Source organism: Carettochelys insculpta, chromosome 1 (genome assembly GCF_033958435.1).
Source record: "Carettochelys insculpta isolate YL-2023 chromosome 1, ASM3395843v1, whole genome shotgun sequence".
Classification (NCBI taxonomy): domain Eukaryota; kingdom Metazoa; phylum Chordata; order Testudines; family Carettochelyidae; genus Carettochelys; species Carettochelys insculpta.
Window position 1 is genome coordinate 289,720,916 of NC_134137.1, and position 14,621 is coordinate 289,735,536.

General features: G+C 45.7%; 1 protein-coding gene across 9 annotated transcripts in view; it reads left to right on the forward strand.

The window, feature by feature from the left end:
• The window catches only part of ANKS1B (ankyrin repeat and sterile alpha motif domain containing 1B), a 908,578-nt gene that overhangs the window by 814,804 nt on the left and 79,153 nt on the right, over positions 1–14,621 (forward strand). For all 9 annotated transcript variants that reach the window (XM_075011319.1, XM_075011325.1, XM_075011335.1 and 6 more), the window contains 2 exons: positions 5,593–5,700; positions 10,526–10,705. In XM_075011319.1, coding sequence (XP_074867420.1) covers positions 5,593–5,700; positions 10,526–10,705 — 288 coding nt within the window. The remainder of the gene's footprint in view (positions 1–5,592; positions 5,701–10,525; positions 10,706–14,621) is intronic.

Sequence of the window (14,621 nt, forward strand, 5' to 3'; positions counted from 1 at the left end):
GATGTAGCCTAGGATGGTCATATCTGGAAATGATCTAGATGTTTGCCTGGGGGCTTCATTTATGACAGGAGTTCTGCTATTCAGGCTGTGCAGTTTGTAGGTGTCTAAATGTTCCAGATCCTTATTTTACCAAGCACTGTACCCATCACCCTTTTCAGTAAGAGCATCTCCAGAGATGTAGGGGAGGAGTCATTTCTACAGGCTTTCAACTACGAAACTGATTCTGTGGGTATGGACTTAAATCCAATTCATTTACATTTCCAGGACTCCCCACATGACTGCATATTGGCTGCTTTTCGTTCCCTGAATTCTTTGCACAAGAACTGTAGATTGATGCATACATTTTGAAGGTGCCCATTGCTGTAGTGTATGGGGAGGTCTGGACACTTAATTCTGGTGATGTTTGATAATATTCAACCAGTGGACACAAAGTAGGGGGAGAGTGGTAATAGTAGTTAGACTTCCCTCATCCAGCACCCTCAGGACCTGACCAGTCCTGAACAAGAGAATTTGCCAAACCAGGGGAGGTCTCCTGCCACCAGTGTCCTAGCCTGCTGCCCCTCTCCGCTTCTGGCTCAGCTTGGCCTTGAATCCCCCCACTGATTGCCCACTGCTGCTGCCAGATGATAGCCCACCTTCCACTGGGCTCTCTGAACTCTCCATGGATGTTACTAAACCAGCGAGTCCAGGTTTAGGGAGGGACATGTACTCAATTTATTTTCTGCACACAATCCAAGAAAGTTTATGGTTTTTCTTAAGTGATCAGTAATAGTTAAGTGTTGAATTTCGAGTGAAGTTTCAGACGTTTACCTGCAAGCTCACAAAGACGGCGCCTAATTGGTTCATATTTACAAGGTTCCTTCACAACCCTCAGGCCTTAGAAACAATTTTTAATTAAATAAAGTTAAAGTTAAATTCTGGAGAAACTGATGGTGCATGAAAATACTAATACTATTCTGAGCTCTGTTTACTTTGTTGTACTGCTTCCAGCTCAATGGCACTGGAGTGCCTTTGACTCCTAACGGAGACAGCATCCAGCCTTTTCACCCAGCCATGGCTGTTAGTACTGCTGCCCTGGGAGTAGGTGCCTGTTTCGTACCACTCCAAAACAGTCAACACACTATCTAAACTAAAAAAAGCTCTTTGTCTATCTACCAGGTGGATTTATTAATAAAGAAATTAGAAGCAACTGTGTATTCTCCTCGAGCCTTCTACCAAGGGTTAGGTGTTCTTAGGGTTTCTAATTCAGGACTGCCCAGACCTCATGAGCAGGCAAGATGCTGCTCACGGCCTGAATCCAGCCTGCCAAGCCTTTTAATTCAATATGCAACTGGCCCTCTGGCTGCACGGGGGGGGGAGCCTCAGGTGCTGCCTCACCTGCACCAAAATCTCTCAGCTCTCAGTGGCTAGTTTCACATGCTGCCCTTTCCCTTAGCAAAATTTATCCACTCATATGGGCCGGAAACCAGCCAATGGGAGCTGAGAGGTTTTGCTGGAGGGAAGAGTCAGTGCAATGCAATTTCTCAACTTCCATTGGCCGGTTTCTGGCTAGTAGGAACTGAGAGATTTTGCTGGGGGTGGGGGTAATGCAGGAACCTGTGTGGGAAGTCCTCCTCCGGCCTTGCAGAGAACCACATGAAACAGCTAGTGGGCTGGGGCTGCTGGCCGGCAGGGAACCTGCCTGTGAGTGCTGCTGGCCAGGAGCTGCTTGGGTAAATGCCTCCTGGCAGCCCAACTCCCTCCCAAACCCTGCACCTACTCCTATGCCTCTCCCTAGACCAGAATCCTCTTCTGCACCCTTACCTCTTACCAGGCCCTGCACCCCAATCCGTGCCCCAGCTCACCACCCACATCCTGTCCACCCTTCTACCCCCCATCCCAGATCACGACTTCCTCTCAGACCCCAGGCCCCTCCCCTGAGCTGCCTCTTGCACCCAGCCTCCCTCCCAGACCGTCCCCTCCTCACATAGAAAAGTGCATCCCCTGACCACTTATCAAAATCTTGGCGTGCCCGCCCCCATCAGAAGTTCTTGCCCACCCTTGCCTGAACTCAGCTGTCTGTAAAGAAATGGTCTCACCTGTCTGAGATGTGCATGGGGTACGGTGAGTCCAGCGAAAGCCATTTATCCTTTGTGCCACAGGATCAATACCTACTGACAAGGTGGGATGCTTCCGGCATACTGACCTGGGGTCGGACCTCTGCATGGTTGGAGCACTGGTGCAAGCTCCTTGAACCTTGGGGGTTGGATCCCAGCAAGCCATAGGCCAGTTCCAGCCCCGCAGGCTCTGCCTAGCAGAGGGGAGAAGGAAGTGGCTCTGTGTGTTGCTACTCCCACTTCCCCCTGGCTGGGGGAAAGGCAGTGCAGCGAAACACTTGGCTGGAGGCTTTTTTCCCCTGCCCCATGTCATGGCTAATGGGAGTGGTGCGGGGTAGTGCCTGGCAGCAGCTGGGAAGGCGCAGAGCCAAGTTGGCCCACAGAATCAGGGCACCAGGTAAACACCCCACCCCATCCACCTCAAGCCAGACCCTGCAACCCCATCGCCCTCCCTTGTTAGTCCTTCCCAGACCCACCCCTCCACCCAATCCTGCCCCTGCATCCTTACTGCCTCCCAGGCCTCGCACCCCCACCCATAAGGCGCATGAGGTGCATTAAGTCTTTATCTTATGGCATGTTGTTCAGGTACTGCACTATATAATGGTTCGTACGTACAAAAGCTTTAGTAATAGACTTTGTTCACCCTTCAGCAAACACCCATGGTCTGGAAAATTCGATAATCCAGCAAAGCCTTTTCCCCAAAGTTGCTGGATTAGAAAAATTCAGGTGTATTCACCAGATTTCATAATTTTTCAGGCTTCATTTTCTTGAACTCTGCTAGACTTGATAGTCCCTAAAAGAGACTATAGTCTGACCAAGAGTGGGGAGGATTATAAAAACATACCCTTAGATCACATTATTTAAGCAGAAACTGACATACTTGGAGGATAGGAGGGGGGATCATTGCATAAATTTATGCCAATTGTAGCTGACATAACTTTTGCTTTTTCAGCATCTATATGGATGTAGTCATCAGGGAGTTACCAGGATACATATGTGCATGGTTTTTTTTCCCACATCTGTCAGCTAAATCAGAAATGCAGATGCAAAGTGTTAGTCATATTTTATGAATCTGTAACCTTCTATGGTGGGATGAATGGAGAATGTGGAAGCAGCAGACCAGGGACAGGAAGCTGCAGCTGGGCTGGAGAGTGGTGGACCATGTCTGGGGAGCTGTGGCTGGTCTGGGGAGTGACAGACCATGGCCAAGGTTCTGTGGCCAGGAAGTGGCAAGCTAGGGCTGGGAAATGGTACACTCCAGCTGGGAAGTGGCAGCCAGGAAGCCAGCAGGTAGGGGCTGGGAAGTGGGAGACGAGGCAAGGGAGCTGCGAGCAGCATCCAGGAAGTGGCTTGGGCTGACAGTGGGGAAGTGGCTGATGGCCAGGGGGGAAGCCTGGAGCATTGACCTCCCCTGGTCTGGCAAAATCCCTGGTCTGGGACTGCTGAGGTCCCGAGGGCTCCAGACCAGGGCAGTGCAACCTGTATTATTTTATCTCTATGCCTGTATTTTTCTTTGAATAATAAGAAGGTAAATAAGCTTGGAGGTCTCTGCTTGGAGGAACAGCTACTCACAATGATCCTCTGGGTTAAATCTGAACAGAAGGTCCTAATTTTTGTGGTGTTTCCAGTGACATCTGTAGTGGCAGGCAACTAGAGGCTCAGCAATATGACATAGGACAGACAGGACCAGCAGACTGAATGTGAATGCAGGCCCCCTGTTTGTGGACACAAGGTCAACCACCAAAGCAACAAATAGGTGTTTCTGTACTGTTCCCTGTGCTGGCGGCAGATTGAATGGGATATGAGATATTGGTTGCCAGCCTGCTTAGAAAAGGGACATTAAAGGTCAGGCAGCAGTTTGTCAGGTCACAATTGTCAAAGGATTGTTTCTTAGTAGTGTGCAGGCCTCCTGTTTTAGCATGAAAGAGAAATCTGCTGCATCCATGTCAGCGCTGGCAGTCTCTGTGAGCAGTGGCCCCTCAGCAGAAACTGCCGTGTTCAGGAGGAAAGGGAGCAATTTGAAACCTGAAATGTCCTGTAAAGGTTTTAATTTTGCCACACTTGCGACCGTGAAGTTGTGTCCTTGCCTCCTAGCTCAGTGGCACAGATTTGTAGGAATTCTTTATATCAGACTTTATTTTCTGTCACTAATGCTTAATTTTTCTGTATTCTCCTTGTCTTCCTCCTCTCGCCTGGCCTGGCCGTATTTCCAGCAGCCATGGGTGCAATGGAGGGGTGCGAGGAGGGAGTGAGAGAGAACTGACTTAGGCTGTCGACAAAACCTGCAGAGTGTCCTGATTCCCAAGGGCATTCTGCAAGTCCACGGAATGCAGCACTTCTGTCGACACCTGTATCCCACTTGCCATGAGGAAGAACGCCTCTATCGACAGAATTTTGAGGAAGAAGGGGTTTCTGGAAGGAGGGTTTCCTTCTGGAAGATGCTCGCGGGCCACGTGTCTGCATGTGTATTTTGGGGTCGAGAAGAGCTTCTTCTGGACTCTGACTCATGTGGCCATATGCTAATGAGGTGCGGGAAATTTACATCCGCACCTCATGAGCATCTTCCAGATGGCTCGTTACCATGCCGCTTCTGGAAGAAGTGGCACATGTAGACACAGCCTCAGAAAGGTTGCTGGCCCCTGTGCTACAGCATCCATAGCAGTAGTTAGGGTGTTGTGTTTCAGTAACTTCGCTCTTTCTCAGCTATACTTTTATTTAGAAATTAATGTTTGGCGAATCCAAAAGGTTTTGGTCAGTCCCCTGAGGGCAGTTGTTTGTTGTCTTCCTTTGGAGAGGGTTTGTATTTCTTTCTGGAGGAGGATGTGGTCTGATCAGGATCGAGAGAAATCAAATTTGGGTTTGTTTGTTTTCTTCCGTGTACATACTGGCTGAAGGTATTGCTCACTGTGTTTGTGAGACTGAGATTCTTTCTGTGAAGCCTATGGTGGTGAATTATGGAAGTACCATATTTTCTATTTCCTCTTCATTTTCTCCTGCTCTTGTCTCCTCTCCCCTTTCCTCATACCATTAGGCTAGTCACTCTTTCCTTTTCTGAGAACCATTATCCCTCCATTTCAGGTGCTCGCTGTTGTCTGCATTCCTACAGCTTCTCCCCCAATCTTTGCTTGGTGGTTTTATTTTTTTTTCCTTTTTTTCCGGTACTGCTGCTCCATCTGGAATTGAATCAATAATTCTCTCTCCTCTCCTTTCATTTCCCTCTACTCCCTCCTCTGCTGCTCTTCCCATTTTTGCTTTCCATAATTGTACCTGCTTTTCCCCCCCACATTCTGTACCATTCTCTCCTCTTCTGACTCTCTGCATCCTTCTCTCTGATATGTCATGCCCTCTGCTAATCTCTGCACTCCTTCCGCTACGCTCCCTGACCCCCACTTGCCTGTTAAGAAGTTTATAGAAAATGCTTTTGTTTGTTTGTTACTGGTTCTTTGTTTGATGATTTTAATCAATTTTTTTTACCTGAGCTTTTATTATTTTTCAGGTCTTAAAAATCAGCTTGGTTGGCCACAGGAAACGCATTTTGGCTTCTCTGGGAGATAGGGTTCACGAAGATCCTCCTCAGAAACCACCAAGATCAATTACCCTCAGGGTAAGTTCTTGGCAAAATTGATACCTTGTAAAGTCATCGGTCATTTAAAAAAATCGTATTAAAACACCTGAAAGCACAAAGAATTGTCACTTAGTAGCAGAGCATATAGAATGAGTTTTATCACTTTCCTTTTCATTCTTACAAGACCAGTTATTTGCTTTGCTGCAGTGCAAGTCTATTTTTTTAGTTATGCAGAGCGAGCTGACATCAGTGAAACAAAACAGCAGTCATGTAGCACTTTGAAGACTGACCAACTGATTTGTTAGGTGATGAGCTTTCGTGGTTATTATTTGGTTAGTCTTTAAAGTGCTACATGACTGCTGTTTTGTTTTGTTAGAATACAGACTAACCCGGCTATCTCTCTGTCACTACCTGACATCAGTGACATAAACATGAATGGTACCTAGCCATTCCTGGAGTGACCATCTGACCTGTTTTCACTGGGGTAGTGCCATATTTTAGGCAGTCATCCTACCTTTTTTACACAAAAGTTAATTGTCCTATATATACACTCCCCCACTGAGCTGCCCTTCCCCCAAGTCAGCGCAGCTGCAGGTAAAAATGACTCAGAAGCTGGCAGGACAGCATATGCAGCATATACTGACCGGTCAGTACAGGCAGCATCAGCCCCATTCCCAGTGCCTGGAGGTACGGGGCAGCTAGGAGCAGCAGCTGCCCCCTGCAGGGCATCAGTCCCCCATAGGGCAGCCACCGCTGGAGCCAGGGAACATCCCTGCAGCACTTCTGGAGCCTGATGGTGTGGGGCAGTCATCTAAAGCCCCTGTTCCACAGGGCAACCACCCCTGCAACTGAGGAGCTCCCCTGTGGGGCAGCAGCCTCGTTCCAGTGCCCAGAAGGATGGGCAGCCAGGAGCCACAGCCATGCCCAGATAGGGCAGCCACTGCTCGAGCCAGGGAGCATCCCTGCAGCATTCCCAAGAGCCCGATGGTGTGGGGCAGCTGGTGAACCCTCACCCTTCCACAGGGCAACCACCTCTGCAACCGGGGAGCTCCTCTGTCAGGCAGCAGCCCTGTTCCGGTGCACCATAGCATGGGAGAGCCAAGGTGCTGCACTTGCTTGGTAGCTGCAACCGGGGAGCAACCCTACCTGCCCCCCACCCTGGGTGTCCTGCATTTGGCATATAGAAATATGGTCACCCTAGCATTGCCTTGATAGCAAAAGTTATTTATCTTATTCCATTTTCTTTAATAACGCTATTTCTGCGAGCCTGGTGGTGGTGTCTCCTAGGATTTTTCACATTCACTGATTTTTAAACCCCTCCCATTGTGATACATTCACTAGATTTCTACCCCAGAAATGTTGCTTTCTTGATATTTATCACCCGTATAACACTGTGATCTTCTTTACTGGGTTGTATTCAAGGTTATTCATTTTCATTAGCATCTTTTACTATGGCATTTTCATTCAGTTCTTCCCTATTTGAGTAGATTTGATTTCAGTATTTCCATGGTGACTGCTCCTTCAATTGGAAATTCATTCTGGAATGGATTTCCGGTTGTCAGAGGTATAATGTTCTCCCCAGTTACATTTCCTGGTGTTAAGAGGAGAAGGTAAAACTGGAGTGGGAACTGCTGGGCCTTTTATAACCTTGTTTTAATAGAAAATTGTTGATTCTGTGCCCTTCCTGTTTTTACCTTCTCTAGTCAGAAAAGCTGTATGCAAATACTTGGATTTAGACATCTGTTTGTAATGCTGTGCTAGCAAAAGTGTTATTGAGTTCATGATCTCCTGCCCTAGAGAACTGGATATTTTTAGTTACATTTTATATCTTGGTCTGTTGTGTGAATGGTTTCCTGGCACACTGCAAGTGCTAAAATGAAAAAAAAAATGGCGGGTGACTGAAAGTAGCACGTTCTGAACTCAGTGGGTTTGATACACTGGATTGGAAAAGTATTTCTATAGATGAGAATTTTTCCTCTTCTGCTGGTGCAAAAGCTTTCATAGCCTATGTTACTAGTGGCCTTGTATGTTCTCAGGGGACAGTGAAGAGTACACTACATCTCCTGCTCATGTAATCAAGGATGAGGAAAAATATTTCACTGCCCAACAGTAACTAAATATTTTTCTTCACCTTATGGTCCAGTTGTCTTCAGTGGGAGCCCTAAAGGAAAAGATATGCCTTTCTGATTAATGTCTTCTACTCCTTTGATAGCCGAGGATGCTATACCATAGAAATACTCAAACAAAATCATAAGATAGTGTTTACCTTATAAGATTCACTAAAATTTTTATTTCAAGGTGAGATGTATAGATATGAACGACGAGCAAAAAGTCAAGGTCCTGGTATTCGGCACAGTGGATGGTTTGAACAGGGGAGTCAAACCCACGGAGAATGAGTAGACAGTATAGCAGATTGGTGCAGAACTAGTTTACAGACATTAAGCCTCTCCGCATTGGGCAGGGAAAGATGGAAGGAAATAGTGAGGGAGGTATTGGACACTAACAGGTGCTGAAAACATGGTGGGTGGTGGTGGTGATGATGATGATGATGATATGTATAGTTGCTGCTGTAGGAAGATCTGTTTCTATCTAGCACATTGAAAGAAGATTATCCCTAAAAGTATGTCAGTATATGTCTTAGCTGGGCTAAAGTCACATACCACCACTTCAGTTTTTCTAATTCCTCTGGTGGCTTTAAACATTATCTTTTCATGACCAAAACCAGTAAATGTTAGAGAAAAAATGTAGAAGAGACAATATGAAATGCAGGTATTTATGCCTGTTAGCTATGAGCAGAAGCCTTCCATTGGAAGAGCAACTAAAACAGTAGACCACTTCTGGCTTCCTTTCTCTCCTCCTGGTCTCTCAAGTAGGCTGAAGTAAGGTGCCTTGGAGTTGTCCACAGTGTAGTTTGGCTCTGTGGAAAACTGTACCACAAATTCACTTTAATTATTCTAAAGCAATAAAAGGTAGCTTTTCCTCCCTGCACCAGAGCAGTCATTTGCATCTCAGCATTGTTGTCAATTGCCTTCAGGCCCACTGTTTAATATTAAATATTTATACTATAGTTATGCTGTATAACCTGGTACATTCCCTGCTCCAAAGACCTCTGGTCTAAGAAAATTACCTTCTCCTGGTACTGTTTGCTGGTGCATGTCATTCCAAACTGGGCCATCTGCTCAAAAACTGGTCAGAAACTAGACCATTCACAATAATGGGGATCACTTGTAACTGTATTTTCTTGTCACCCTGGATCTGAACAAGGACTCTTGTGAACCTCAGGCCAGCTTAAAGCATCTCTGAACAGAAACTTCTTTTGAGAGAACATTCAAAAGCAGCTTGGGAAGCTAACATTGAAATTTGGCGATTGCACAGAAGTGGGTGCTGCCAAAAAGGTGTACACCCATAGAGACTGGAGATGTACTGCCCAGCTCTTCATGTGAGGGCTTGTGGAGAACTTGACCCTACAACAATGTCCAAAAAATTCATCAGAGTCTACTTAAGAAGAGACTAGTGCATTTTGGGATAGATGTGGGAGGAAGAATTGATCCAGTGCAGTGGAGTATAGGACTCATGTAGACTGACATGGTGAGAGAGAGCACGCTGTTTGCTCTCCTCCTAGCGATCACAGCTGCACTGGTAATGTGAACACCTGTGTACTAGTATTTGCAATATGGTGTGTTGTTGAATGTACTAGAAGGTTGCAGTTCCCAAACTCCTCCAGTGCAGACAAGACCACAGTGGCCTGCATCTGTTGCACGTAAGCGGTCTGGATAGATGCTGATTATTGATGTTTAATGGAGTTGTAATTAGGGTTCTGTTTTTTCTCTCTAATATCCTTATGTAATTTGTATTCTGCAGGGGCAGTACAGATAAAGTATGGGCATGTCTATACTACCAAGTTTTGTTGACAAAAACTGCCTTCAGTAACAAAAAGCAGTAAGAGCATAGAATGTCTTTTTTTCCTGCAAAAATACCCAGTTTCAGTGCTAAAAGCTTCCACCCCTATGAGGAACTTTTTTCTTATCCCCTCCCTTTATCATCAACAAGGAGGCAGTGTAGACACTGCCATTTGTTTTGTCAACAGAAATGGCTTTCACCAGTGCCCCCATTCTGGTGCCACCAGTATGAATATGATTTGTCGACAGAGGGAGCAAGTGTGAATGCCCTCTGGCAATTTTTGTTTTGCTGACATTTGAGCAATGACCTGAGTTTTGTCAGCAAAACTTGGTACTATAGACTTAGACTTACCTTAGGTTTAGCCTTTGTATTTTATGTCTCTGCCCACTTAATTTCTATCCCAACACACGGAGACATTGCTGGAGTACAAACCACTGGACTTCTCCAAAGTAACAACGTATTGCCCCTTACACATAATTCAGGCATCAATCATGCCTGTACCCTGAGAAGGGCAGTCATGTACCTGCATCTTCACAGGAGCAACTCTGGGATAGGACTTGACCTTGGGAAATGGGGATGTAGTTTTCTACGAGCTCATACCAGCAGTAGATTACTTGCCCTTCTGCTCTGGATCAGCTTCACTTACTAAGGGGCAGAGCCAAGATTTTGCCCATTCTCCGCCTATCTCCATCAATGTCCATCCACACAGGAGGAGTAGTGTCTCCATGGTGCTTGCTCACAGACAAGTGATGTGGGGAAGCGGTGATGGAAAAAAAAGGGTTTTATGACTGTCATATAAATGTTGTGTAGGGCAAGTCACAAGCTAATACAATATAGCATTCATCATAAAGTCAAGAAATACTCCTAATTGTTGTACTGCCAGTAGTTCAAATACAGTTTTAACAGGTTGCTTGAAGACATAAAAATGGTATTATACCATGCTACATTTTCCATTTCTATCCAGGAACCCAGCGGTAACCATACTCCTCCTCAGTTGTCTCCCTCACTTAGCCAAAGCACTTATACTACTGGTGGCTCCCTAGACGTTCCTCACATTATCATGCAGGGTGATGCAAGGAGAAGAAGAAATGAGAACTATTTTGATGATATTCCCCGGTCAAAACTGGAGAGGCAGATGGCACAGGTAAGGTTGGAACGTTGTCCTCGTGCTGTTGATCAAAGAATTCAATCTAGCCGCTGTTGCATAATCAAATGTTAGGGCCATATCGAAATCAGCAAATACAGCATCTGCTTTTGTTCTTTGATTTTTTTTCAAAGCAGCCTATGCCATGTTTGAATCCTACACTAAATTGGTTTGTGCATATCTCTCTCTTATATTTTCAGACGTGTGTGTATGTACTTCATTTGAAACTCCCCCGACACCAGATTTTGAACAATATTTAGTATTTCCTAAATCAGGGGTGAGCAAAATGGGGGGCAAGCCCTCTTGGGGGGCATGAAATTTCATGAGGGGGGCGGGGTGCAGCATGAACAGCTGTTGGGTCTCAGGCTCATCCATCTCATTAAAAATGCTGAACTATGTTACTGTTTTTACATCTGCGCATTCACATTTATAGACCAATTAATAAAGTTTTTACATGTCTCTCACTTATTTTCTTATACATACCTAAAGGGCTTTTTATCATCTGAACATAACTGAAATTTCCTTTGGTTTGAATTACATTAGACAGGTTTTGGGTGGGCCCTGCTATTGCAGGGAGGAAATGGTAGACCAAGATTTCTTCAGACAACTAAGAGAAGCTTCCAAATCACAGGCCCTGGTTCTCATGGGAGACTTTAATCACTCGAACATTTGTTAGGAGACCAATACAGCAGCACACAGACAATCCAGGAAATTTTTGGAGAATGTTGAGGATAACTTCCTGGTACAAGTGCTGAAGGAACCGACCAAGGGCTGTGCACAGCTTGGCCTGCTGCTCACAAACAGAGAAGAACTAGTAAGAGAAATAGAAAAGGGCAGCAGCCTGGGCTGCAGCGATCATGAGATGGTAGATTTCAGGACTATGACAAAATGAAGAAAGTTGAGCAGTAAAATACAGACCCTTGATTACAGAAGAGCAGACTTGGACTCCCTGAGAGAATTAATGGGCAGGATCTCCTGGGACAGTAATATGAAGGGGAAAGGAGTTCAGGAGAACTGGCAGTATTTTAAAGAAGTCTTACTGAAGGCACAGGAATAAACCATCCCAATGCACAGTAAGAAAAGCAAATATGGTTGGCAGCCAGCTTGGTTTACAAGAGAAATCCTTGATGAGCTTAAACTCAGAAAGGATGCATATGAGAAGTGAAAACTTGGACAGATGACTAAGGAGGAGTATAAATATATGGCTGGAGAATGCCAAGGGGTAATCAGAAAAGCAAAAGCACAACTGGAATTGCAGCGAGCAAGGAATGTGAAGTGTAACAAGAAGGGTTTCTACAGGTGTGTTAACAATAAGAGGTTTATCAGGGAGGGTGTGGAGCCATTACTGGATGAGGGAGGTAACCTAGTGACAGATGATGCAGGAAAAGCTGAAGTACTCAATGCTTTTTTTGCCTCAGTCTTCACGAACAAGGTCAGCTCCCAGACTATGGCACTAAGCAATGCAGTATGGGAAGGAGGTGGGCAGTCCTTGGTGGGGAAAGAACAGATTAAGAGCTATTCAGGAAAGCTAGATGTACACAAATCCATGGACCCAGATTTAATCCATCCAAGAGTACTGAGGGAATTGGCAGATGTCATTGCAGAGCCCTTGGCTATTATCTCTGAAAACTTGTGGAGATTGGGAGAGGTCCTGGATGACTGGAAAAAAGGCAAACATAGTGTCCATCTTTAAAAAAGGAAAGACGGACCATCCAGAGAACTATCAAACCGGTCAGCCTTATCTCAATCCCCAGAAAAATCATGGAGGGGATCCTCAAGGAATCCATTTTGGAGCAGTTGGAAGAGGGGAAAGTAATCAAGAGTAGTCAGCATGGATTCACTAAGGGCAAGTCATGCCTGACCAATCTGATTAGCTTCTATGATGAGGTAACTGGCTCTGTGATCATGAGGATGTCAATGGATATGATCTACCTTAACTTTAGCAAAGCTTTTGACGCTGTTTCCCACAACAATCTTGCCTATAAATTAAGCAGGTATGGATTGGACACATGGACTGTAAGATGGATAGAAAGCTGGCTAGATGGTCAGGCCCAACAGGTAGTGATCAATGGCTCAATGTCTGGCTGGCAGCTAGTTTCACATGGGGTGCCCCAATGATCAGTTCTAGGGCCAGTACTCTTCAACATCTTGATTCATGGCCTGGGTGAGGGGATGGATTGCACCCTCAGCAAATATGCAGATGATACTAAGATAATGGGAGAGGTGGATACATTGGAGGGCAGGGATAGGGTCCAGAGTGGCCTAGATAAATTGGAGGATTGGGACGAAAGGAATCTGAGGAGATTCTACAAGGACAAGTGCAGAGTCCTCTACTTGCGATGGAAGAATCTGAAGCATTGTTATTGGCTGTGTGCCAAAAGGCTAGGTATCTGTGCTGCAGAAAAGGGCCTGGGGATTATGATGAATGAGAGGCTGGATATGAGTCAACAGTGTGCCCTTGTAACCAAGAAGTCTAATGGCATGTTGGGGTGCATTAGGAGAAGCATTTTCAGGAGATCTAGAGAACTTATTATTCCCCTTTTTTCAGCACTGGTGAGGCCTCATCTGCAGTATTGCATCCAGTTCTGGGCCCCCCAGTATAGGAGGAGGAGCAGGTCTAGTGGAGGGCAAAAAAAATGAATAGGGGTCTGGAACACTGGCCTATGAGGAGAGGCTGAGGGACTTAGGCTCATTTAGTTTGCAGAAGAGAAGAGTGAGGAGCAATTTGATAGCAGCCTTCAACTTCCTGAATCAGGGCTGTAAAGAGGATGGAGAGAGGCTGTTCTCAGTATTGATGGATGGCAGAACAAGGAGCAATGGTCTGAATTTACAGAAGGCACGGTGTAGGTTGGGTATTAGGAAAAACTATTTCACCAGGAGAGTGCTGAAGCACTGGAATGAGTTACCAAGAGAGGTGGGAGAATCTCCATCCCTAAAGGTTTTTAAATCCCATCTTGACATAGTCATGGCTGGGATGATTTAGTTGGGGTTGATCCTACTTTGGGCAGGGGCCTGGAGTCAATGACCTCCTAAGGTCCCTTCCAGCTGTAAGATTCTATGATTCTATAAAAAGTTTGCTGTAAATACAGGTGAATGCCTATGGGCATTTGAAAATTCCACTGAGTGCCTATTTGCATCTTTAGGGATCTAAATATTCTTAAAAATGAAGCTCACAATCCCACAAAGAGCTAATTTTATGCAGGATTAGGACCTATATTCTTAAATTTACAGTGCTGAACCCATCTTTTAAAGAAAAAAAAATGCAAAGTAGTAAGGAAAAAAATTGTGGAAAACAACTTTACTTTTAGAGAAATGAACTAGAATAGGACGTAGAAAAAGATTTGGGCCATAATCTTGCCATCTGCTTGATCTGGCCAGCTCCTGTGAAATGGATGCAGGGCGCTTCTGTCCAATGAAGGGCTCCAGGGAGACATTAGGTATATGTGGGGATTGCTTATACTTTTCCTTCCAGGACGCTTATATATTGACTAGCCTTAAACAAGTAATTGCTAGGTCATTGCTCAGGAAGTCATCACTTGATGTTAAAGGCATCACTGTCCTGTTTAAAAGTTTCTCTTCCTGGGGAAACTTAATGCAGGTTTTCTCATAGCAGCCCAGGTCTTGTTTACATGCCTGGGGGATCTGGCAGAGCCAGGAGGGCCAACGGCCGCCGCGGGCCCCAGGGCAAGGTAAGGCCCAGGTCCATGCCTGCTGGAAAAGGTGAGGCTAAGAGTGGAAGAAGTGGAGCCTTGGCACTGCTTGGTCTGTAGTGGCGGGGCTTCCCTGCCCCAGAGCTGCGCAGAGTGGCACTGCCTTGGCACTTAGAAGGGGCCCAGAGCTCTGGCTTTTGCTGCCAAAGATGCAGTAGTGGTGGATGGAGCTCTGGGCCCCTTTGAAATGCTGGGCCACCGGGCAA